Source organism: Pelobates fuscus, chromosome 4 (assembly GCF_036172605.1).
Source record: "Pelobates fuscus isolate aPelFus1 chromosome 4, aPelFus1.pri, whole genome shotgun sequence".
NCBI lineage: Eukaryota > Metazoa > Chordata > Amphibia > Anura > Pelobatidae > Pelobates > Pelobates fuscus.
Genome location: NC_086320.1, coordinates 296,178,493 through 296,204,847, shown reverse-complemented (window position 1 = coordinate 296,204,847; position 26,355 = coordinate 296,178,493). Strand labels below are relative to the sequence as shown.

General features: G+C 36.8%; 2 protein-coding genes across 2 annotated transcripts in view; one reads left to right on the top strand and one right to left on the bottom strand.

The window, feature by feature from the left end:
* Positions 1 to 26,355, bottom strand: part of STT3B (STT3 oligosaccharyltransferase complex catalytic subunit B) — a 95,321-nt gene that overhangs the window by 14,113 nt on the left and 54,853 nt on the right. Inside the window, exons 4-9 of the mRNA XM_063452216.1 lie at positions 16,532 to 16,597; positions 15,708 to 15,807; positions 10,313 to 10,411; positions 4,264 to 4,410; positions 3,768 to 3,816; positions 1,888 to 2,042 (exon numbers count right to left, since the gene is read on the bottom strand). Of these exons, the coding sequence (XP_063308286.1) occupies positions 1,888 to 2,042; positions 3,768 to 3,816; positions 4,264 to 4,410; positions 10,313 to 10,411; positions 15,708 to 15,807; positions 16,532 to 16,597 (616 nt within the window). The remainder of the gene's footprint in view (positions 1 to 1,887; positions 2,043 to 3,767; positions 3,817 to 4,263; positions 4,411 to 10,312; positions 10,412 to 15,707; positions 15,808 to 16,531; positions 16,598 to 26,355) is intronic.
* On the top strand, positions 20,165 to 20,725 carry LOC134608048 (histone H2A.Z-like). The gene has a single exon (XM_063450677.1). The coding sequence runs from the start codon at positions 20,204 to 20,206 to the stop codon at positions 20,489 to 20,491; it is 288 nt and encodes a 95-aa protein (XP_063306747.1). The 5' UTR covers positions 20,165 to 20,203; the 3' UTR covers positions 20,492 to 20,725.

Here is a 26,355-nt window from a genome sequence, read left to right as displayed (position 1 = left end):
ATTAGACATCCTTTGGCTCACTTAGTTTTTCCCCTGGTTTACTAATCCACTTAGCTAAGCATTAAGTCTTTTACAAAATATTCACATGCTCTGATAAGTTTGTTTGCTGGATAATAAATTCTCAATAAGAGTTACAAAAACATCCTATGAAGAAGGGGTTTGCATTCAGTTTTCAAGCTATAGAACAGATTGCCTGTTCGGCTGAGGATCATAGAAACATACATGTATAGTAGCATATGGCTAAGTAAGCTTGACAGCCTGTACATTTAATAAGTAATACCAATTAAAAATAAATATAAACTTATCCCAACTAGATTTTATTTTCTCCCCAGGGATATTTACTGAAAATGTATCTTCGAGGGTTCCATTAAAGGAACACTATAGGTCAGGAACACAAACATGTATTCCTGACCCTATAGTGTTAAAACTACCATCTAGCACCCCCCCCCCCCCCCCCTGCCCTTAAATATAGAAAAATGTAACCTTTATTCTTGTCTGCTGCTGGCTCTGCCCCTGATCTGTCTCCTTGGCCGACATCAGAAGTGGTGTCTGGAGACAATCACAAGGCTTTCTCATAGGAAAGCATTGGATTATCAAAGAGGCAGATCGGGGCAGAGCCAGCACCAGCCAAACACAGCCCGTGCAAATCAGCATCTCCTCCTAGAAATGCATTGAACCAATGCATCTGAGGAAAATTCAAGGTCTCCATGTAAAGGGTGGAGACACTGAATGGCAGTCCTGCAAAATGTGCAGCACTGCCCCAGGAAGCACCTCCAGTAGCCATCTGAGGAGTGGCTAGTGGAGGTATCCCCAGGCTGTAGTGTAAAAACTGCCCTTTCTTTGAAAATAAATGTTTATGTCAAAAAGACCGAACGGAATGCTTATACTCACCAGAACAAATACAATTAGCTATAGTTGTTCTGGTGACTATATTGTCCCTCTAAGCAGTATTGTAACGCTATCCATCATGCTTAAAGGACCACTCTAGTTCCAGGAAAACATACTCGTTTTCCTGGCACTAGAGTGCCCTGAGGGTGCCCCCACCCTCAGGGACCCACTCCCGCCGGGCTCTGGGGGGAGGAAGGGGTTAAACTTACCTCTTTCTCCAGCGCCGGGCGGGGAGCTTTCCTCCTCTTCTTCCTCGCGACGTCATCGGCTGAATGCGCATGCGCGGCAGGAGCCGCGCTCGCATTCAGCCGGTCGCATAGGAAAGCATTCATAATGCTTTCCTATGGACGCTTGCGTGCCTCTCACTGTGATTTTCACAGTGAGAATCACGCAAGCGCCTCTAGCGGCTGTCAATGAGACAGCCACTAGAGGCTCTGGAGGCTGACTTAACCCTCAGTATAAACATAGCAGTTTCTCTGAAACTGCTATGTTTATAAAAAAAAGGGTTAAAGCTAGCAGACCTGGCACCCAGACCACTTCATTAAGCTGAAGTGGTCTGGGTGCCTAGAGTGGTCCTTTAATCTCTTTGTGAAAACAAGTGTGTTTTGTAAGTGGATGACTGCAAATGCATCAAAATGGCACCAAATCAAATTTATGAGCAAATCTAGAATAACAAACATGCAAAATAAGTAAATAAAAATACTAAAGAAACTAGCAGGCATGAACATTATGAGGACTTTTAAGCTACTTTAAAATAAAAGTTTAACCCCTTAAGGACACATGACATGTGTGACATGTCAGGATTCCCTTTTATTCCAGAAGTTTGGTCCTTAAGGGGTTAAAGTAAAATAACAAAAACAAACTCTTAACAGTTATAAATACAGAAAGCAGTGGGGTTATTTTAGACACTCAAATCTAACCCCTAGGAAGACAAGGATGCTTTTTGCAATTGCAGGAATAAGAGAACAAAGCAAGCTAAAGCTTTCTGCTTGTGCTTACCAAATACTCGTTCATCGTTGATATTTTTAATGCAAAACCAGAGGCCTGCGGGAAATGTACACACTAATATGTGCAGATCAAAAAAGAATGAAACCCATGTAGTTGGTTGATGTTCCGAAACAGAGGCAATTATGGGGATATGAATTTTTGCATACCTATAAAAAACAAAAGCAATTATAAGAACTATAAAAAAAAAAATAGAAAACATCTTAAACTTAAATATTCCAACTTCATAAATACACAAAATAGCTTGTTAAAGATCATACGCGGCCAGTCAGTATCTATAGAAGAATGGTCATACAGGGCTGAGAATTTGTCAGAAACATTTAAATTTAGGGACTATTATTCATGGCAATTTTAAACATAAGGCAATAGTCATGTTTGTTATTCGCATAATAAAATCTTCCATACAAGTCTGGCTATGGTAAACTTGGATATAAACTTGGATATACAAACAGAGGAACCATTCTGCCTTTATAAAGGTTTTAAAGGGCAAGACATCTGAAAATCTAAAACTTCTTCTGATATGGCTTGTATAGCTATACAATTTTTAAAATGTCACAAGTATTAATTAGGCTCACTGACCGTTTCAACAGGTTCCCGAGTTAGATTGCATATTCGAAATGCTATGAATCTACATTTGTTTGCCATGCCTAAAAAAGGAACGCATTCACCGTCTGGGGTCTTGGCAACATTGGTGTGGACTCCTGACTAATGATGCACCCTCACATATGCCATTATTAAGCACTTTTTAAGACCACTTAATTGGCATAGCCCAATGATCTAGCAAGTATTTCCGGTGCAAAATAAAACATGTCAAATCACTTCAGAAGAGCCCTGCAGATTTGCAGCCTGAATGAAGCAAGAGTCTTCAAGCCTGTTGTGCATGCACACTGGGCTGACCAAACTCTCTCTCCCCCCCCCCCCCCCCCCCCCCCTGCGGTCCCCCACATTGCAGTTCTATAGCTCACATAGGCAGGTCTGAAAAATTAGCTCTCAGCTCGTACCATGGCAGATACATGGTGCTTCTAATTTAAGAGGACTTTAAAATGACTAGAAAATGTACTTGTATGTATGAATTAAAACACAAAGGCTATAATTCTTTTTGAAAATAATTAATAGCTTTTCAGTATTCTGGAGGTTGGTTGTCAATTAAGGTAAACTACTGAAGACTGCGTGTGGAGGCATAGGAAAGTAGAAGTGAGCCAGATAATTTACTATCCTGTTTGGAATACAATTGAAGGGAAACGAATATCTTATAATAAGAAGCTGATTTTACATCATTGGACTACCTAAAAAGATAAGGGTATCACAAAAGCAGTTGGTCTTGAGGTGTTAACATAGGTAATTATTTTAAGAGCTAAAAGAAAATAGATTTAGAAAAAATAAATCACTTCGTCGATTTCAAATCTGACATTTAAAACCAGAATTCACTTTATAATCAAATGGTTCCATAGATGGAAAGTCACATTTCAAATTGAAACCTGCTTGAAGAAATACCAGCAGTCCTAGCACACAAGCAATGCATTAACACAGGCCTGTCCAATCTGTGGCCCCTAGATGTGAAAGCCAGGGAATCATGGAAGCTGTAGTTCAGCAACATCTGGGGGGGGGGGGGGGGGCGGTTGGACAGCCCTGCACTAACACGAGTCACTCTGAGCAAAAGCAAAGAGCATTCAGAACAAATATAAAAATCCCTTGATATCCAGGCACATAATAGAAACTGTATTTTACCAGTCTGATCACTGATTAATTCATACACACAGCACTTCAAAACCCTGCTTAAATACACTGCTTTATACAATAGGATCTGTGAAATAAGACAAATTAAAAATAAATAAGTTAACACATTTCAGAACCATACACCTAAGATCACTTACCCGGTATCCCAAAGAGAATAGAACCTCCCACTCCAAGGGGCAATGTATCCTGTTTAAAAATAAACAGAAGTGAAAAGTGAGTGATATTGCCAAAACAAATCCTGCAATAGACTAGATTGAACAGTAATACTGTTAGAGATATTGTACCTATATCTATCCTATATATTTATAGAGAGTAGAAATTAATATTTTTAACCAGGAGCCACCTGATTCAGCCTTTAAGCAAATAGGAGCGTTCTCAGAAAAAGACTAGAAACTTGGTAAATGTGATATTACTACTAAGCCGTTTAAATGGTTTTTATGAAGGAATGACCGTAATTAAAGTGTATTTTGGAAATACAAGAAAACAAGCAACATTTACTTGGCAGCATTAGGAATATAAAGTAAACATGAATTTAATAAAAAAAAAATTTGTATCTAACACGTTCAAACGTAAATTACAACTCAAAAAGGAATCACACAGGTCTTTAAATGTGAAAACAACTTTATCAATTACCTGTGTAGGTCAAGTAGATAACAGTTAGAAAAACAACTCCAGCAGCCAGCGACACTCCCAGAAAGAAGAGCGTCTGAAACTCTTGCTTCGTCAGCTTGTCTCTTAAGTACTGTAGTAAGGCATAGGCTTGCAACAGCGCAAATACTCCTGAATAGGTGGGAATATAGAAAATCTTTACAATTAAAATGTAACAATTATATAAGTTATGAAAACAACAGCTTTAGAATATAAAAAAAAAAAAAAAAATCAACTTACACCATTATCTGCATCAGAGAAGGGGTAACGTATAATAAATTAAGTCCGCTATATATTCTGAAAGATCTCCAAAGGCATGCTACCGCCAATATACAAAATTGTTTTAAATGACAGTTTAGTAGATATACCACAAATAAAAAAAAGGGCATACATTTAATTATGCATTTATAATTGGTGTATATCTAACAGCTTGCAAAACATTCAGTTCTCATCTGCGGCCTTTGCAAGACTTCAGCTCAGACTTTGTGGATTACCAATCAGACCCCCCCCCCCCCATGCAGCTCAAGGAGAAGCCTTTGCAAAGCAGGTGCTATGAACAATTGCCTACCTATTGAGTTTAGCTACTGAGCTTGAAAAATAAGTAATATCTGTATCATAAAAAGCTAAACATCAGAAAATGTGTGGGGTTTTTTTTAGTTTTAAATAGGAGCTCCTGTTCAGCTGTCCATTTTTTTAATGAAAACCATACAGGCCATTTAACAAACATGGATGAAGCAAAGGGAAAGTGAATCTGTATACATACAGTTGAATTCAGGGTAAGAACAAAAAAAGCTTTAAGGCTTTTCAGTACACCGTTTTATAGGATAGGCTCAACATCCTTTTGGCTGATCTCACAGAGGACCCTGGGTAATTGGTAACAAAAACAGGAGCTGTAATTTTTTTTCCCTTTAAATAAATATACACTGATTAGACCCATTAAAACCACTGAGGGGTGAAGTGAATAACTTTTATATAGTTACAATGGCACCTGTCATGGGCTGGGATATATTAGGCAGCAAGTGAACAGTCAGCTCTTGACGTTCATTCGCTGGAAGAAGGAAAAATGGGCAAGCGAAAAGACATGAGACACTTTAACCATTACTTTTTGCCACTTGTCAGATGAGCAGAACATCTAGAAACTGAAAAAGTCTTGCGAGGTGTTCCCAGTATGCAGTGGTTAGTACCTACCAAAAGTGGTGCATAGAATGAAAATCTGTGAACCGACATCAGCGTCATGATGCACGTGGGGAGTGAGGGCTAACCAGTCTGGTCTGATCATACACAGGTGCTACTGTAGCTGAAATTTCTGAAGAACTTAAGGCTAGTCAGGATAGAAAGGTGTCAGAACATAAAGTGCATCACAGTTTGACATGTATGTGGCTGCGTAGCCCCAGACAGGTTAGAGTGCCCATGATGACACTTGTCCACGCTTGTCCACTACCAAAAGCACCTTCATGGGGACATGAACGTCAAAACTAGACTATGGAGAAATGGTTGCCTGGTCTCTTTCACTTTTTCTTTTATATCAGGTGGATGGCTGGGTGTGTGTGCGTGCATTGTTTTACCTGGGGAACAGATGAAAGCAGGATGCAGCCTGCATGGGAAGAAGGCAGGCTGATAGAGGCAGTATTATGCTCTGGGCAATGTTCTGGCCTTTATGTGGCTGTTACTTTGACATGTACCACCAACTGCGTACACCCCTTCATGGAAATGGTTGAAGACTGCGTACACCCCTTCATGGAAATGGTGTTCCCTGATAGCAGGAGCCTCTTTCAGCAGGATAATGCACCCTGCTGCATTGCAAACATGGTTCAAGAATGTTTTGAGTGTTTAATATCTGTGGGATGTGCTGAAACAACAAGTCTGATCCATGGAGGCCTCACTTTGCAACTTGCAAGACTTAAAAGGATCTGCTGCTATTGTCTTGGTGCCAGATACTATACGACACATTCAGGAGTCTTGTGGAGCCCATTCATCCATATCAAAGCAGCATGTGGGAGTCCTACACAATGTAGGCAGGTAGATGTATGTATGGAGACACGGACGGGCGGACAGACACCTTTAAAATTATTCACTGCCAAGCAGGTTTAGTTTGAAAACCAATTAGCATTACATAGGATTGATTAAATACATAATTAACAAACATGATAAAACCATATTTCTTTACAGAATGCTTTTCTGATCAATTTAAAATTATATAAGTTTACACAATTTGTATTTTTAATTTGTTCATCCTTTATAGAATTTTTCTGGGCATGAAGAGTGTAGAGCAAGCATGTCTTGTGATTGTCTCACCTCCCACGGCTGATTGCATGCTCCCGCAAGCCAGCCACTTCCGCTTCACTCCTGCTTGCAGTGCCAGAGGAGCATTTGGCCTGCTTGAGCAGAGAAGAGCAGGGCTGGAACTGGAGGACAGGTGGCTCATTTTAAGGTAGGGGGAAGAGTGGCTTGGGGGACCTTCCTGTGTACGGTGTCAAATTCGGGAGGGGGACAGTATTAATTTGAGGGAGGGGGCAGTGTATTAAATTGGGGGAGAGAGTGGGCAGTGTAATTTTAGCGAGGGAGCACTTTATTAATTTGGGGGGAGGGAGACAGTATTAAACTGGGGGAGGGCGCAGTGTATTCTAGTGGTGGGAGGAGGGTCAGTGTTAAATTAGGGGTAGGGCAGTGTATTAGAATGGGTGTAGGGGCAGTTTATTAAATTTGGTCTGCATGGAGGCGCTGAACTTTTTCCCCTTTTCATGCACAACAGCCTCCCAATGCTTTCCCATAGGAGTTTGATGATCTCAGCCAAAGTGAAGAACACACTTATAGGATTTCAAAATCAACAAGATAACAATTTGTTTTTTACAGCTGGGCAACAGCATACATTCATAATTTCAGTCCCATTACCAAGCTTTTCTTAATATGTCAAAGTAGTTGGACTGAATTATTGGTTATATGGAAATGCAGGTCTCCTTAAAATAAATTTGCACTTTTGTTTACTTTGAAACCCTATGAGCGCGAAGACGTCCAGTGTCAGTTTTTTATATACTGACCTTTTCAAAATAAACCTACGTTTCTATGAAAACTGAAGTTTGGTTTTTGCGGCCCACAAACTTAAACCTTGTTTATTTGGCCCGTGTCAGCCTTTGAGTTTGACATTCTTGGTGTCCATTATCTGGTTGTATTTCACATGAGGTGGTGTAAAATAAATAAATAAATCAATCAGGTGACAAATATATACATTTAAAAAAAAAAAAAAAAAAAAAAAAAAAAAAAGAAGTAGCTATCCAGCTTTGCAGGTATTTGCAAAATCTCAGATGTTTAAGCAGTATAGCTTACGGAAAATAGGAACAGCATGAAAAAAAAATAATAATAAAAAAAAAATATTGCTGCATTTAAAGGGACACTATAGTCACCACAACAACTACAGCTTATTGAGTTTGTTCTGGTGAGTAGAATCATTACCATGAGGTTTTTTGCTGTAAACACTGTCTTTTCAGAGAAAATGCAATGTTTACATTACAGCCTAGTGATAACTGCACTGGCCACTCCTCAGATGGCTGCTAGAGATCCTTCCTGGGTCATGGCTGCCTAAAATGCATCCAAACATTCAGTGTCTCCTCCCTCTGCATGCAGACACTGAACTTTCCTCATAGAGATTCATTAATTCAATTCATCTCTATGAGGAGATGCTGATTGGCCAGGGCTGTGTTTGAATCATGCTGGCTCTGCCCCTGATCTGCCTCTTTGTCAGTCTCAGACAATCCTATGGGGAAGCATTGTGATTGGATCAGGCTACCACTTTTGATGTCAGCAGACAGCTTGTTTTTCTGAGGCAAACAGCATGCCGATTTAGGCTTGAAGCCAGGGGGCTAGATGGTGGTTTTAACACTATAGGGTCAGGAATACATGTTTGTGATCCTATAGTGATCCTTTAAGCATAATTTAGACATACAATATGTACAGTTAACTCCATTAAAATAAGGTATTGCTGCAACAATTTTGATCAAACCTGGAATGCCAATGTAGTGGTGTGATACAATCGAGCTCATTCACTACTATCCTCCCTTTCCCTGACTGTTGGAATGGTTGGAAAGGATTTAAGGTCTGCATTTCATTTTGCATTGTAAATTAATGTAAAAATGTTTACCGATTGGGACCCAATGTACGTCTGGAACTCGAAGTGCATATGCAACGTGTGAGGACACCCAGAGTCAAACTTTCTGAAACAGGAAGCACCTCTTTCGTAGACAGCCAAGAAAAGCAGTATTAGCACTGTGATGAAAACACTGCGGTTTCTCATTGCATGGCCAAGGGCAACAGGGACCGTACACCCACACCACTTCAATGAGATGGTGTTGTCTGGGTGCCTATATAGTGTCCATTAATACAGTTGTTGGCCCTCTAAATCATCCACAAGCCAAGCCATTGGATTGCCGTGTGTCAAGATCAAACTGTTAGACTCCATACTAGTAAGGGAGACTGGCAAGAGCCACCAAGGTATGCATCCAGCTACACTGTTCAGATGCCCTTTCCTATGGGGCATTGATATAGGAGTACACTGTACATCACAATCATGTCATGTACCAGACTACTGCTAGAAGTCTTAAGCATGAGACATCCAGCAATAGCTTTCCAGAGGAGGTGGAGTCATTGAAACACTTACAAATTTAACTTTTTTTTACAGTTAAAGTGATACTATAGTAAATTACATTTTGTTTAATGGTGTGGTTTGATGTGTCGATAATGTCAATGCTGTTGCACTATCCAATTCTCTTCCATTTAGGAGTTAAATCCTTATGTGTATGCTTCCTCAGACATCTACCTGCATGTGACTTCTAAGGCCATCCTAAACACTTTCTGTAAAGAGGTCTAATGTTTAAACTTCCTTTATTGCAGTCTGTTTCATTTAAAATTTCTTGTATACTGTTAATAATTTGGTAGACCCTCCTCTGTGTATTTAAAGTTCAATTTACAGAGCAGCAGATAAAAATGCAGAAAGTAACTTAACATCTGAATTTAAATTAAACCCCTAAGCGAAGTTAGGAGCTTCTGTTGTGCCCCACAAGGGACATGGGCCCATTAAATTAATTTGTACAAACTTGAAACCTGAAATTAACATGCTTGACTCCTCAAAATACAAAGTACATAGTGTCAAAGGTCTACATGTAGGCTTTTACTGTAATATCGCACAGTAACAGAATACAAATGTGTTTTTGGGGTTTTTGTTTTTTTTAAACACACAAGTGGTATACACAAGTTGTTTAATTTCATTCTAAATGTATCTTAAGATATACAGCTCAAAATACACTTGGAATGAAATTATACACTTTGTGCGCACCACTTTCAGAAAATACCCAGATTTGATATTCATAACAGGCCAGCAGAAATACAAGATCATTTAATTTGCAAACCCTATTTGGCTCTGTTATTTTCCAAAACTCCATAAAACCTGCACATGGGGGCATCATTGCACTTCTGGAACATCACAGCATGCAAATAGGTTTCTTTTAGTGCAGTAAAAGCCAACAGTATTTTTAGGACATTCACAATAAAAATGCTATGCAGAAGTTGAAAACTAATACTATTTATTAATTACTCACTTTATGTTATTCATATTAAAATTATATTTTATATATATATATATATATCCTCTTAAAACCTAGCTCATTAACTTGTGTCCTCTTTATTGGCCATTTAGTTCACATGCATCTCCTTTTATTCTTTTAAGCTAATCTATTAATTCCTGCTGTATTGTAAAGATGACACCCTGGGCTTTCCAGTGAGATGTCATGTGATAGGCTGGGATGCTGGCAACAGAGAGAAAAAAGGTCTTCCAATTTTTTTTTCCGTTTTGATAAAGGAGGATAAATATTTGATGTGAAATGAAAGCCATATTTCTCCTGAACAGAATTATATAGAAGTGTGGGTGCACTTAATATGAAAGAGCAAAATTATGGCTGAAGAGAAATAGCTCAAATTATTCCAGGTTTTGTTTACAATTTTGGCAATTGCCTCCTTCCTTAAGTGGTTAATAAAATGAGCTTACCTGCGGCTGCCATATGTTCGCTTGTTCGGATTGGCTGAAACCCCACGAATGGAATTTGCATGGATAAAATCAAACCCACAATGTAGAAAGTGCTATAAGCTGAAAAGAGAAGAAAAAAAAAAGTTATAGTTCACGGTTAGGATAAGGTCAAAGTTGTTAGTATTTTTTCTTGGTTTTGTTTTTTTAACACGATATGACTATTCGAGGAAACCGTGTTCGTAATAGGACAGGCTTAATATATTCTATTACATTGATGAGAGTTAAATACAAATATTAATATAATCTATATATTGCATGTGCAATATGCTCTGGAAGTTCCAGATCAGATCTTTATATGAGCAGCATGTTATGCCCATAGGCTCTAAAATCTGCCATACTGTAAATTTCTCAAATCCATGCTACAGTCCACTCAACAGACAAGGAAGGAAAGAAAATTAAAAGAGGCACTCCGTATGTACACGACAACCAATACAGCTCATAGTAGTCATCATTGAGACATCACACTTGTGAAACCATTTTGGAGACGTTATAAAAGAAAATTGTTGCTCATCAGTTGGATTGATAAGAGTTTGTTATACTTCCATAAAAGGAATTTCAATTTTGTCCAGTCTGGATGGAAGTGATAGGCTGATGGCTCTGGGCATTTTCTGGTTCAGTGGACCAATATGCTTACAGATCCAACACCAAATGTTTAATAATTTTGGCGTTGAAACTGAATTACTCTTTGTAATATGTGACCTCTAACGGCAAATAAACAGGACATTTTTAATGATATATGTAAGGTTTTAGTTTTATGTATTCATAATTCATATGTTATCACAAGAAAGTCATACCCATCTTTTAATAATACACATTTCATTAGTCATATTCTAGGTAAAATATGACATAGTAAAGGATTGGGAAAGGTTTGAAATAGGCCTAGCCACTAATATGCAAACATGCTCTGGAATGTAAGAGGGTTAATGGATAACAGTGTGGCTGTTCTATTGTGCTTTAAAAGCAAGTTACAAATTATTCCACTAAACCATGTAATAAAGAAAAAAATGATATGCATATAAAACAATTTCAGGTTATCAGAAGTATAAGGTGGTGTGGGTAAAAATCCATCTTTAATCACTTAATTGACAATTCGTTTGATTATTAATACCTTCTTGCACAAGGATGGATGGGACTTTTCTTACGTTTTTATTGAGGAAGAACATCTTAAAACGTGTCACATTTTGCCATGAGGATTATTTATTATAACTGTAAGACTGCCATCCTGTGGAGATGGGGGCGATGTACAATACTTGGAAATGTCCTTTGTAAAGGGACAACACTAAAGTGATAGTAAGGATTGCAGCTAAATTAATTTATATATCTCTCTGCTGCCGCCAGAGAGTGACAAGTCATCGCAGGGTGGTACAAAACAGAATTGCCCTTGCAGCACATCAAAGTGACTGGATACCACCTGCCATAGGGCAATTTTGGGGACTGAAATGACACCCAGCTCAAGTCTTAACTGACAAGTAAAGCAATGCGATCACTTTGTTGCTCTCCGATTTACTTGGTCTAGAAGTCAATCTACTAAACAGTGAAGGGTTACCATTGGCTTGGGTTTAAAAACGCACCAGCAGATGACGCTGGGAAGCAAGAAAAGAAGCATCTCACTTATTGCAGTATTTGCCCAATAACTTTCAAAAAGTAATTGTAATATTGGACAGTGAACATTTAAACAATAAAACTAATATGTGAATTTATTCTGCATGATTGCTCCTTAACTTAATTACCTGTACTATCAGAAAAACACAATAGCCAGGCATGCACTGCCAGCAAAGAACAGTGATCAAGTAAGGCCACTGCTACAAGACATGACAGTGCTGGTGAAAGCTGAGTAAACAGACCCTGGGTGGCAAATGACAAAGACAGTGGAGTTTGAGTAGAGCTGCATCCTTTGTCAATCTTTGAGCTGCACATAAGGAAAAGTAGTTCCTACTGAACTAAAATGGCTAGAGAATTATCTTTCTTTCTTGTATATTGACTAATGGTAATGATCAAGTCACAGCTTTCTATTTAGGAGCTATTAAACATTAATATGATCTTTGATTTACTCTTCAAGCTTCTTTGTGTTGCTCATAAGTAAAAAAAATTAAGAAAAGAAATTAGTATTTTTTGTTTTCTAAACGGACAAGGATTTCACCGATTATTTCTCACTCAACAAAGTACCATGGAGAATGATTGCAATAATGTTCACACACATTCTAATAATAGGTCTTAATTACAAAAAGTAATTGGCTGCACAAATTTTGCTTTCAATGTACTCAAGAGACACCTTCGACTACCACTTGCAAATAATAGTCTTTGCTCAGTGATAAAATGTTAACTTGACGGCTCAAGCTATAAGATTGCAATATTAAAAGCGTCTTTCATGATCTATGATCATCTTTTATGACTGAGTCTAAGCTAGACCTAAAATCACATCGTGGCATATACAAGTACACGTATCTGTTTGTAAGCTACATGTAGTAAAGTTACTGTAATCAAATGTAATGCACATGTGCAAGGCCTGAAACCACATTCTATTCTCTCCCAGTCCCTTATTGCCTATCCATATGAGGAAATCCTGTGTATACAGTTTACGGATTGGTGTAAGGATACAGTTGGGGGATGTATAGTCTATAAAAAGTCTGTAATTCAAGACTCCAGTGCTTGGACACGAGTCACCTGAGACACGGCCGGTTACAATAAATCTTTTTGCTTCCTCAATTGACCTGCATCTGGACTCTGTGTGGCCTTCTTCAGAGTCTTCCCGCTACACTTTAATTTGTTGAATACACTTCTCTCAATACATTCTCTCAATACAAACCTTGCACATACAGCAGTGCAAATATACATATCAGCCACAATTCTTCAGAATGAACAAATAGTGCATTGAATATATATTTCAAAATACTTTATATGTAATCGTTTTACTCAACAAGCCGTGCTTTTTCTACTTTAAAATTAGCACAAGGAGGAAAAAATGTAAATATATTATATATACATAATTTTTATTATAGATCATCCGTGGTCATTTAAATAAGAGTATTGCTTGTTAAGCAAGATTTCACACCAAGTCTTTGTTTTTATATTCAATACACTATATAAAAGTCAGCAAAAGACTGGTGCATATTAATCAAAAGTGAAGTGTTTCAACATCAACCAATAGTCATTTCCAACTTGGTGCATTTTAAAGGAATATTCCAACAAAATAACTGCTACAGAAAGCTACAGTGGTTATGGTGCTGGTAGTGTTCCTTTAAGTGCAATGCATAAATCATTTAACACACAGCTACTGCTGAATGTGACTAAAGAGTTATTAGCTAACAAAGCATTACAGGCGCTATAAAGCCCATAACAGCAGGAGTGCAGCTGTACTACAATGCCATTTCAAAACAGAACACCGCAATCCCCAAATCCGTTCTGAAATTGTGATTTATGCCGATAATCAGGATTGCCAATTCGTTCCAGGGATATTACTTCAAGATTAAATAATATTGAGTAAAAAAAAATAAAAAACAATAGGGGTGGAAAATTCAGCAGGAGTTTATGGTCATGAAGGGAACATGGAATTTTTCATCATCTACAAAGATTGCCATTTCAGACAAATTTTTACATAATGATTAATCATATGTTTTATATCTTTACGATACTGCAATAGTGGCAGACTGCCATTTCACAATTTGACATAAAAATAAAAATAGTTAAATACTATTATAGCCAAATCCTAAAGCTAACTGAAAAGGAAATACAGCATCTGTTACTGAACAATGCTCATCACAAGAGCAACATATCTAACTGCAGCTATTCAGACAATAACCAGCTGAAGATCAGATCAAGTACGTGTATTTTTGTTAGTCCTTTACACATGATCTATACTGCCGAGTAAACAAAAGCCTACTTATTAAGCATTGCCAACAAATTATGCCAAGAAGCACAACATCCCACTAAAGTTATTTTCTCAATTATTTCAAATGAATAATGCATTTCTTTATTAACAAGTATAACAGATGAGAGCACAAAACTAGAAATCCTAATATTTGATTTGCCTGGAGTGGGAATACAATTATGAAAGACACAGGTCAGATCTTACAGGTTCTACCTCACCTTCTATAAACATATGGCAGTTCTATCACAGAACGGTAGAAAGGACAGCAATTGCAGATTGTGGAAGGCGACAACGAACAGCTGGCATTACAGAACAAGGCTTCTGATCTCACACCAATTATACACCACATAAAATTAAAATGACTGTTTATGAGCAAGTGAAAAATTAGGAAACCATCACACAAAACAAAAATAAATAAAATACTTCATGCCTCAGTGAAAAAATGCATACATTTAAATGAGCACTATAAGGTCTGGAACACAAACATGTATGTATTCCTGACCCTGTAGTGTTAAACCCATGTGAACTGCCTCTATCTGCTGACATCAGAAGTGGTGGTCTGAGCCAATCACAATGCTTCCCAATAGGATTGGCAGAGACTGACAAAGAGGCAGATCAGGGGCAGAGCCAGCACAAGTCAAACACAGCCCTGGCCAATCAGCACCTACTCAGATCCATTGAATTAATGCATCTTTATGAGGAAAATTCAGTGACTGCATGCAGACACTGAATAACAGTGCTGCTTACTCTGCAGCACTGCCCCAGAAAGCACTTCTAGTAGGCATCTGAGGAGTGGCCAGTAGTTATCACTAGGCTGTAATGTAAACACTGCCTTTTCTCTGCAAGGACAGTGTTTACAGCAAAAAGTCTGAAGGGAATGATTATACTCCCCAGAACAAATACAATAAGCTGTAGTTCTGGTGACTATAGTATCCCTTTAAAATTCCCCAGTCTGAACAACACGGATTGGTTGTCAAGTCAATAGCCAACAGTTATTTTGAGAAGCATCATAAAATTGATCTAAAACAGTATTAATTAAGCAGAAAAACAGAACTTGATAAAAGCTGTATGCTTGAAGAAATAAGTAGGGTGATTGTTTTCCAAAAAAAACTAGTTAAATAGTGTGATGTTCTAGTACACATTCTTATGAAACTCGTGCAGAAACATATTTCAGTCAGTTTTGAGCACAAAATTTAAATTCCGGCACATGGTTGAACCTAAACTTCATAGATAACCAATTCTATAAACTGTTTTCATGTGCCAGAAGAAGAGGGAAGGACTCTGGTTCTAGAAACATGTTTTCTTCTTTTCCATAGATGTCATTAAGTAGTAGTTTGGAAACCACTCATTTTAAATGGAGATTCCCCCTCTCCCCTCCCCCCCCCCCCCCCCCCAAAAAAATGACAAACAACAAATTGGCTTGTGTGTCTAGGCATTGAATGGATTTATTTTTGGAATGTCTGTGCATGAACCAGCATTTGTCATTACCTATATAGACTCTCTTGCTGTAGCGCTGCATCAGTAGCAATACAAAAACATGAAGAGGAATAAGATTGATGATAAACACATAACCACCCCAGGCAGACACCTAGAAGATAGATGAGGAAAGATAATGTTAATTAGAAGCCAAATAAGATTTTGCAAAAAAAGACTAAATATTTGAAGCAAACGCATTTATCTATAGAAGCAGGCTCTTAATAGTGGTTTACAGCAAAATATTTTACAATGCATTAGATTACAGCTTGTCACAGATTTGCAATTTTAGATTATCTGTCTAAGTCAGATGATAATGCTGTAATGAGCAATGACGAACATGTAGACACTCTTAATCTAAAAAGGAGCATTACAACTTGTAGTAAGGCATGTAGTAAGTTGGACTGCAGATCTCAATTTACTATAAAATCATAGCTATGGAGTACTTCTTTAACTTAAACAATAATGATAGATCTTTCCCACGTCAAAGTCCCTGCTGTGGAGTGACGTGAAGTAATGACAAGTTTATTTTCAAAGTTATTAGAATAACTACCAGTTAAGTTAACAGTCATGTGAAATAGAGGGATTTTATATTAATGCATCAGTTTAAACACAGCAAATGTTGCAATAAATCTGCTCTTTTGAAGCCTGATGTAAAACCAAGCTTTAGATCTCAATTTGGCTACTACACAAACCATTATAACAGAGCACATAAAAAGGACATTATAGATTTAAATGTGCAGTTCACAAATTCTTAAACACTGCTTGTTTTTGATAACAATTATAAGCAAATACACATTGGGACTTCAAGGGCTAGGAAATGTGGACCCTATACTCACCATGTAAAAATAAGACAGACAGCAGCATATTGTCCAAAAGACAGAGCCAGTTTTAACAGACTTCACCTGAAAACAGAAGAATACATAATGAAAATAGGATAAAAGATCAAGAACTGGAGTAACAAGTGTGACTTTTTTTTTTGCTAAAACGCATTATATATATATATATATATATATATATATATATATATATAGAGTATATATATATATATATATATATATATATATATATATAGAGTATATATATAGAGTATATATATATATATATATATATATATATATAGAGTATATAGAGTATATAGAGTATATAGAGTATATAGAGTATATAGAGTATATATATATATATATATAGAGTATATATATATATATATATATATATAGAGTATATATATATATATATATATATAGAGTATATATATATATAGAGTATATATATATATATATATATAGAGTATATATATATATAGAGTATATATATATATATATATATATAGAGTATATATATATATATATAGAGTATATATATATATATATATATATATATAGAGTATATATATAGAGTATATATATAGAGTATATATATAGAGTATATATATAGAGTATATATATATATATATATATATAGAGTATATATATATATATATATATATATATATATATATATATATATAGATATATAGAGATATATAGAGATATATAGAGATATATAGAGATATATAGAGATATAAAAAAAAAAAGACAGATTATTCAAATCCCAAAAGCTCCATAAAAAATAAAATAAAAAAATATATGAAAGGAAAAACAAAGATTAATGCTGGCTACCAATGCACACATTATGCAGGCATTTAGCTTCCACTTATGCACTTTCCCCAAGTGAGCAATAATCCTACTAAGCTAGGTATTAACAGATTTGGCAGCATACAGAAAAATGTATTTATCCATAAAGCGTATGTTGTTACTAGACCTCCACAATCAATAATTTTCACTTTTACAGTTGCCATACAATGGCAAAAAATATAAATTCTCCAACAGCATAATGATGCTGCTTGCAAACAAATTCATAAACTGGCCAATGACCATGAATTATAAGAGAGATCATGTAGTGTCTATGTAGACAGACTGCATGCTCCAAGGAGACTAGCTATTATACTGTGCATAGACAACAAAGCACTCTACACTATAATGCAAACTAAAAGCAGAAATCCCACTCTCTCACAGTCTAATAAACATTCATGCATCCAACAGGAGGGATGGTGTTTTTTGCATAAAGATCTTTAAAACATTTTTGCACTTTTGGTGTCTGCAGAGCCTTAATACAAGATCAGGCCAAAAATGGCATCATTACACCTTGCCGCAGCGATAAACACTTTCAGTTGGTAAATTGTCCACAACACCTGAATGCGGCTGATCGGGATAACATTAGTTCATGCTCAGTCTCAATTAACCAGTGCTGTCGTCGTAGTCTTCCACACTACTTGAGTAATTGTGTGATGGCTGACACTTTCTTTCCACTTTCCTTAAGACTCTTCCAATTTATATTTCCCCGCAGCTTATCCACAAAGGTTGTCATCACTAATAAGCTGCTGAGAGATCAACAAGAACTACGTTCCCCAAACCATTGAGCAGCCTTAAACAATATCTCCTCCTCCATTCCCATGGTGTGCCTTGTCCATGAATATCTGCATGTATATAGTACTTAATTTTTCAAGAGCACAAAAATAAACATTAATGTCTCCTAATAATCAAATACTTGTTATAATGGTTAGCATTTACAGTTTCTCTGTATTTATAGTTCCCAGAATTAAAGTTTTCAATGGCAGAGCAAACTGATTAATTTGATCTATTATTTCCTATTGTCAATCACATCACACAAACATTTTACACTGCCTAGCTGTCCCACAAGCTCAAGGGCTGGGACACTGTCACTTCCTCCCAGACAGAGCAGGACAGAGAGAGGCAACAGCGGGAAGTAATCATTATGACGTTTATGTGCCAGCATGTGTATCACACATACACACAGTGACACAACCTGTCAGTGTGTGTATCTGTGCCAATGTATGCATCCGTCAGTCTATTACAGTGCGTGTTTGTGCAAGTATGTGTATGACTGCGAGTGTGTAATTGTGTATGTTAATGTATAGGTAAGTTTGTATGTGGAGACATCCCAACAAACATCAACACAACATGCAAACACAAACATGACATACAAAGACACTCCTGAACTCAAAATCTATAATTATACACAGACACTCAAGACACCCTACACTCAAACACCAATGCTACACACAAATGTACATCCACATTTTAAAATCAAACACTACATCATTGCATGTAAATGCAAGCATAACATAACAAGGGTGTGTTTGTATTAAAATGCTAGAATTATATACATACACCAACTCTACACTCAGAAATCACACCTGTACTCAAGCACTACAATCTGTTTACTATATGTAGAAATGTGCCAAAAAAGAAAATATTACCATCTGTTAAAAGGTTTGCGCTAGAGCGCAAAATGTTTTTAGGGGGTTCCACGATGTTGGTACACTATGTCAAAGCGTTCCACAGAACAAGTTGGGAACCCATGCTTTAGACTGGTCCATGCAACCAAATTTGTAGTATCTTGAGGTTCATAACTACTCTTCGCATTGCATATGTTGAAATGATGCAATATCCATGTTGTGAATTGTATACATGTATTCTTGCCCCCTCCTTTTTGCTTTCTGTATTTTCAATTGATAATTTTCAATAATAAAGAAAAAAAAAGCCAAATGAAATCTGTGTTCCTGACACAAATTGTCAAAGCGTATAAGCAGAAAGGGAACAAGTTGCAAGAAGACACCATTATCTCAAACCATGAATAAATATCATTGGGGTGCACTCGCTAAATAGTGGATTTTAATTAACTAAATGGCAAAACGTAGGTCAAACTAACTATAGCACAGTTGGAGAATTTATCCAAAATCTGTTTAAACCACAATGGGTAGGCAAAGTGCAAGTAACCATACAGAAACTTAAAAGACCTCTAAAAGCAACAATTAATGGAATTTAACCTATAAAGTATCCAGTCATTGAGAAAAGGCTTACCTAATAAGGACTATCTTAACACCAGATTCCCAGCTCTGGCTGATATATGTTTATATTGTATTCAATGCTGCAACCATATAAATAAATAAAAAGCTGCACAAGCATACTTTGCCATAGCTAAACATTAACACACATCCTAACTTATCTGGGAAAAAAAGCAAAAAACACAAAGCCAGCCATACTTATGTACCAAAGCATGCATGGGGAGTTAAATCCACAGAGAAAAGCAAGCAGATATTTGCAATGTCAGTATGTCAAATAGTACCCCTCTATAGGACCAAACTTCTGGAATAAAAGGGAATCATGATGTGTCAGACATGTCATGTGTCCTTAAGGGGTTATTAAAGGAAGATACTTTGTTTGCAGGTTAAATATTTATGAGGAAAAATAAAATGTAAATGTGCCCATAAAAAGGAATTGAGGCTTCCAGAATACCAAAAGCAAAGAGTGTGATTTTTAAGTTAAAAGAAAATTTAAAATAAAAATCTTTATTAGGTTTTTCAATATTCATAGACAAACATGCATAAAGTTACAGACAAATTCTATGTTTGAACTGTACGTCGCTGAAAGAAACCGATCGCAATCATGGCTGGTGGAAAAGTTGGAAAGGACACAGGCAAATCAAAGGCTACATCGGTTATCCGGTCAGCCAGAGCAGGACTGCAGTTTCCAGTTGGTCGTATCCATAGACTTCTGAAGAATAGGACCACAAGTCATGTCCGTGTGGGTGGTACTGCTGCAGTACACACTGCTGCTATCCTGGAGTATCTTACTGCTGAGGTCCATGAGTTGGCAGGAAAAGCTTCAAAAGATATGAAAGTAAAACGTATCTCCCCACGTCATTTACAACTTGCCATCAGAGGAGATGAATAACTGGATGCTTTTATAAAGGCTTCAATTGGTGGAGGCAGTGTCATTCCACATATTCACAAGTCCCTCATCGGAAAGAAAGGTCAACAGAAAACCGTTTAGTTGTGGTCATTATGAGGACACTACACACTCAAGCTTAGTTATGGACTTTTTACAACTAGTCCCTGGACGCTAGTTAGCCCTCCTGGATACAGCTGTTGTTGGGCCACTAAGCATCAGGATTGGAATCTTTATCCATTTTTAAGCTACATTTGCTTCGAAGATGTAAATTTAGAAATGGCTCAGATGGGCTATTATGTGGTTTTAAAACAGTTTTGTTTTTTTAAATATTTTGGAGACTTGTTTTCTGTGGACTTTAGTGTAATTTGCTTCTCTTGTCGTTGCTCAATAAATGAGTACTCCACATGTCTTGTGAAATTGTATAATTGATCTACTTTACCTTATACAAATATGCTTGACGTAGTTATTGGTTATGTTGCTTGAATCATTAAAATGTTATTTAGGCAGTGATCTTTCTCCTTCAGGATTACGGGTTTATCAGTAAATCTAAACGCAACGCTTGTATGACCACCTTTAGGTTAAGGGGAAAATTTCAAATGATGGTGGCTGCCCTCTAAGTTTATTTACCAAACTTGGAAGTTAACTTGGAAAACCACTCATACTGTATATACAGTTTTGCAGTTTTCGTCTCATAAATTGAGTTTCAGTTTGCTGCAATGTATAAATGATCTACTGAAGGAAGTTTAAATTACACTGGGGCAGGTGTGGGCAGCCTTCAGCACTCCAGATGTTTTGGACTACATCCTTTGCCAGCATTATGGAGGATGTGGTCCACATCTGGAGTGCCAGGGGCTGCCTACCCCTGCACTAGGGGATGGTTATAACTGCCACTTATCAAATTGATTGTAATAGTACTCACAGTAAAAAAAAAAAAAATGCAAATAACATACAAGAACTGGAATGATCTACATAGAACAAATATTACAAGGGACACTATAGTCACAAGACTAACTACAGCTTATTGTATGTTCGGGTGAGTAGAATCATTACCTTCAGGCTTGTTGCAGTAAACCGTCTTTTCAGAGAAAATGCAGTGTTTACATTACAGACTAGGGATAACTCCACTGCCCACTCCTCTGATGGCTACTATAGAGGTCTCTCTGTGGCAGTGCTGCACACTGCAGCACTGCCATTCAGTGTCTCCACTCTCTGCATGGAGAAAGTAAATTGTCTCAGATGCATTGATTCGATGAATCTCTATGAGGAGCTGCTGATTGACCAAGGCTAATTCAATCTTCATCCTTGTCAAGCTCAGCCAATCCAATGCTTTCCTATGTGAAAGAATCGTGATTAGCTGAGAAACACTTCTGGTGTCAGCCAAGCAGCCAGATCAGGGGCAGAACCAGCAACAGCAGACTGGAATAAAGTAAGATTTAGCTATATTTAGGGATAGCAATTGAGAGCCAGGTGGGCTAGATGGTTGTTTTAACACTATAGGGTCAGGAATACAAGTTTGTGCCTACTTAAAGGAACACTATAGGACCAGGAACACAAAGCCATAGATAAATTTATAAATAAATAGCTGCCAATTGTAAAAATAAATAAACTAAATTGATAGATGAAAGTACGGGTAAAGGAAGCAAAATAGTCTGGCCCAAGGAGATCAGATCTCTCAATATAAATCAGTCATACAGTTGTTTAAATAAAAATGTACTTTCATATTACATTGAAAGTCCACTTTATTTTTTAACATATCACAAAATAAGCCTGGAAGACCTGTAATTTCTAGCAATGCATAGTTTAGCAGCCATAAAAAAAGAATGAGCGGTCCAATTTTTCCCCTTCCAATTGGAGGTACCTTTAAGGTGGGAAATGAACATTTGGGGATATAGATTTATATCTAATAAGGTTATTTTTTTTATTTTTTCCCCCCAGAATACTTCTATCTTTCTTGATTATGGCCAACCCTTCACACTCCAACCAAATGTGTCCTCCCCCAGGGAACCATATACCATCTGTATAAAACATTTTATAATTGAGCTTCAAAAGGTTGATACAGTGGGTATATATTTTTTTGATTGTAGAGAAAGTCTGCAACAAATCCACCAGAAGGAATGGCCTATTCAGATCTGTTTCCCATTTAAGCAAAGGGGCCACTTTATCATTTGGTAAAGCTTATAGAATAATCTTCAAAGACCTTTAAAAAAAAAAAAAAAATCAGTTTTTGTTATGGTTGCTTAGAAAGTTTTCCAAGGTAGTGCTATATTACACATTTGCACCGTCTAAATTTTTATTTTTTAAGAATAAAGTTAAAAAATAAATAAAATTTATTTACGGAGCAGGCTGAATTTATGTTGCAGTTCAGTAAAGGGTGCTATGATAGGATTAGTAAACTAGTCTGACAGGTTAAGGATTACAGCTCATAAATACATTAATAATTATAGAAGGGGTTGATAACAAGAGTTTGTATCTTATACTGTACTCAATTTTAAAGAGACTTTATAAGTTTTAATTACGCCTTTTACTATAGGGTTCAGCATACGCTTTTTTTTCAGCTGTCCAATTTGCTTTCAAACGTAAATCTACATTTTAGCTTTAATCTTTTGTTTCTAACAGAAGGTCTGGATCTAATTTGTGTAATCTCCTAGAATTTAAATGGCCAAATTAGAGAGAAGCTAGATTTTCCCCACATTTTCACTTATATGTAGTTCCCAGCTTTATAAAGTTTCCACATTACGCACTCAGATTTGAATACAGGACCTCACCATTTTCATGGTTTCCAAACGGTCTGAACAAAAACAAGTCCCCTGGAGTTTGAATCGGACCTCAACATTTTGTTTTAACTTCCAACTAGTCCTAAAGCCATAGTCAGGACTATTCTAAAGGACTATTCTAATGGACTATTCTAAATTCCCAAGGAGATGAGCACATGGTCTGACCATGTGATGGGCCCTACCTTTGATCTCGTAATTTGCTCTGAGTCTTTAAAAAAAAAAAAAAAAAAAAAGTAAAAATCTCCCAAGGCCTCAGTTAGCATGTTGAATGTTTGAATCTGAGATTTAACTCTTATTTTTCAATTTCTATGAGCATTGCACAGTCTGACCTTGGGGTGAATTTGATTGGATATCAGATACCCGATCTTCCCATCACCAATTGTGTCATTGTTGAAATGGGCATATGTGAAAATGTAATGTGCACGCCCAGCTATGGGCAGATATTTCTGGTTGCCACCATCTTACAATCTTGAAGATTGTAGTGTAATATCCAGAAAAGTGATAAGAGGGGAAAACAAATAATGAAAAAAATCCATCTATATTTTGGTTTTATTTCACAAGAGTAAGGAATAGATTAAATTAAGGATCTTTGAAATAATGCCAAGTTTTCAGTCCTGCTAAACAACTACAATCCCAGTTGTCATTCTAATGCTTCTCTGATGGACACGTTTTCCTTAACACCGTTTTATGAGATGCATTTGATTGGACAATACCCAGGACTAAAAACAAAACAAAAACAAAAAAAAGTTATGCATCTAAATCACAATGCATTTTAAAATCAAGTGTTTTTGCAACACTTCTTTAAAGTTAGTCCTGTAATGAATACGTTGTATCATTCTGAAAATACAGAATGGATATATTCATGACATTGCAGTTCAACTGTGCAGGCATCAGCTTTTAATATTACAGCTTAGCTTAAAGGGACACTATAGTCACCAGAACTACAGCTCATTGTAGTTTTGGCGACTATAGCATGTTCCTGCAGGCATTTTCATGCAAACACTGTCTTTCAAAGAAAATGCAGTGTTTACATTGAAACCTAGGAACATGCTTTTTAGGGGCAGTGCTGCACAGCTCTGCATATATAGACACTAAACTTTCCACGTAGAAATGCATCTCTATGAGGAGATGCGGATTGGCCTGGCCGGCATTTGGCTCCTCCCCCACTTTCGTGGCACTCTTAGCCAGTCCAATTCTTTCCCCATGGGAATTAATTCTGATTAGGTCAGTCAAATAGGTGGTTTTAGACAGTGTTGGTGCCGGTTGTGCTGCACGGTGATGGAAAACAGGCAGGTTGTAACCCTTTTTAAGGGGGTATGACATCTAAATAGTGGTTAGGAATTCAGGTTTGTATTCCTGACCCTATAATGGTTCATTTAACCCCTTAAGGACCAAACTTCTGGAATAAGAGGGAATAATGACATGTCACGTGTCCTTAAGGGGTTAATGAAGCAGTTTGTGTATAGATCATGCCACTGAAGTTTCACTGCTCAATTCATATATAAATATATAAATATATAAATCCCTTTTGTTTGTTTATGCAACCCTAGACTCCCCTAGCACAACTGACAGCCCGCATGAAAACAAAATGGTTTTATTTTCAAGTCAGATGCAACTTACTTTGAAAGTTTTTATCTCCTGCTCTGCAAATTGAACGCTAATTACATACAGGAGGCTCCTGCAGGGTCTAGCAAGCTATTAACAGAGCAGTAGATATGACATTCTAAATTAAACATCTGCAATAAAGGAAGTCTAAACATTAAAAGACTCTTTACATCAAGTGTTTAGTAAGGCTGTGGAAGTCACGTGCAGGGAGGGGTGACTAGGGCTGCATAAACAAAGTGATTTAACTCATAAATTGAAGAGTATTGAGCAGTGAGACTGCACACCAAAACGGCTTCATTAAGCTAAAGTTGTTTTGGTGACTAGTGTCCCTTTAAATTCTACTTCTTCACTAAGCAACATACATTAAACAATTTAAGTTAACTAAATAAAACAAGAACTTAAAGAAGACAAAAAAATAAATAAATGTGAAACTTCCATTTCTGTCCAAAAGCTGAGGTTTTATTAACAGTGAATTTAATACCTGAACAAGAGCTGTATGGAAACAAATGCATCATGAGGTTTCTGTCTGCATCACAAAAAGGGTTTTTTTTTTTTTTTTTTTTTTTTTAGCTTTTTTCTATGCCTACAACCCACAGCTTTTTTCCTTCTTTTTTTTTAAAGTATTGCACTGTAAGGAGAGGGCTAGCATGACACCACATCATATGTATTTTGCAGTCAAGTAATAAGTGGAAAGATATCTTCAGGTGGTCTACCTTACAAAAACAGTCCCTTATAATTATTGCAAAGAGTCAGAGTCTGCAATACTGTTACCAATTAGTTTGGTTTTCAAATTCATGCACAACATCCCTCAGGATGGGATACTTTTGTTGAAAAATCGTATTGGGAAATGTCATGACGACAAAGGATTACATTTAAAAATACATATACGTATATTCCAATACAAATCTATAAGATCACAAAAGAAATGTCACAGATAAACGATGTGCTGAATGCTCACAATGAATGCGGTTTATTTCTTAAGACTGAAATGCTTCCTCAGGATGCTTCATTGTGAAGTCGCTGCCCTCAAGCATCAAACTGGTAATTTAACAAGACAGACTTTGGACTAAATTCATTTTGACCGCAGGCAGTTCGATCCAGGTGCCAATCAGAATGTTATCTTTGCAAGAATGCATGTATTGAAAGTGAAAATCTCAAACTCGAGTTCACATGAATATGAATGCATTAGGAAAAGGTGTCTGTGGATCTAAAAAAAGATCTTACACTTGTTTTTATGTTTGTTTCTTTGTAGCAATTTTTACAATGCATTTGTTCCACTGTGATTTCACATTGTCATTTAAGGGACACAAAACACCATAACCACTAAAGCTAGCTGTCGTATTTATGCTTCCAGGAGTCACCTGGCTTAACTGTCAACACGTTTAAGAATAAGCTACTGGGCACCAATGGTCATTATGGCCTGAGCGGGTATGGTAAACTCATACCAAGCTAGGACATTATTCATTGGCTGAGAGTGTCAACTGATGA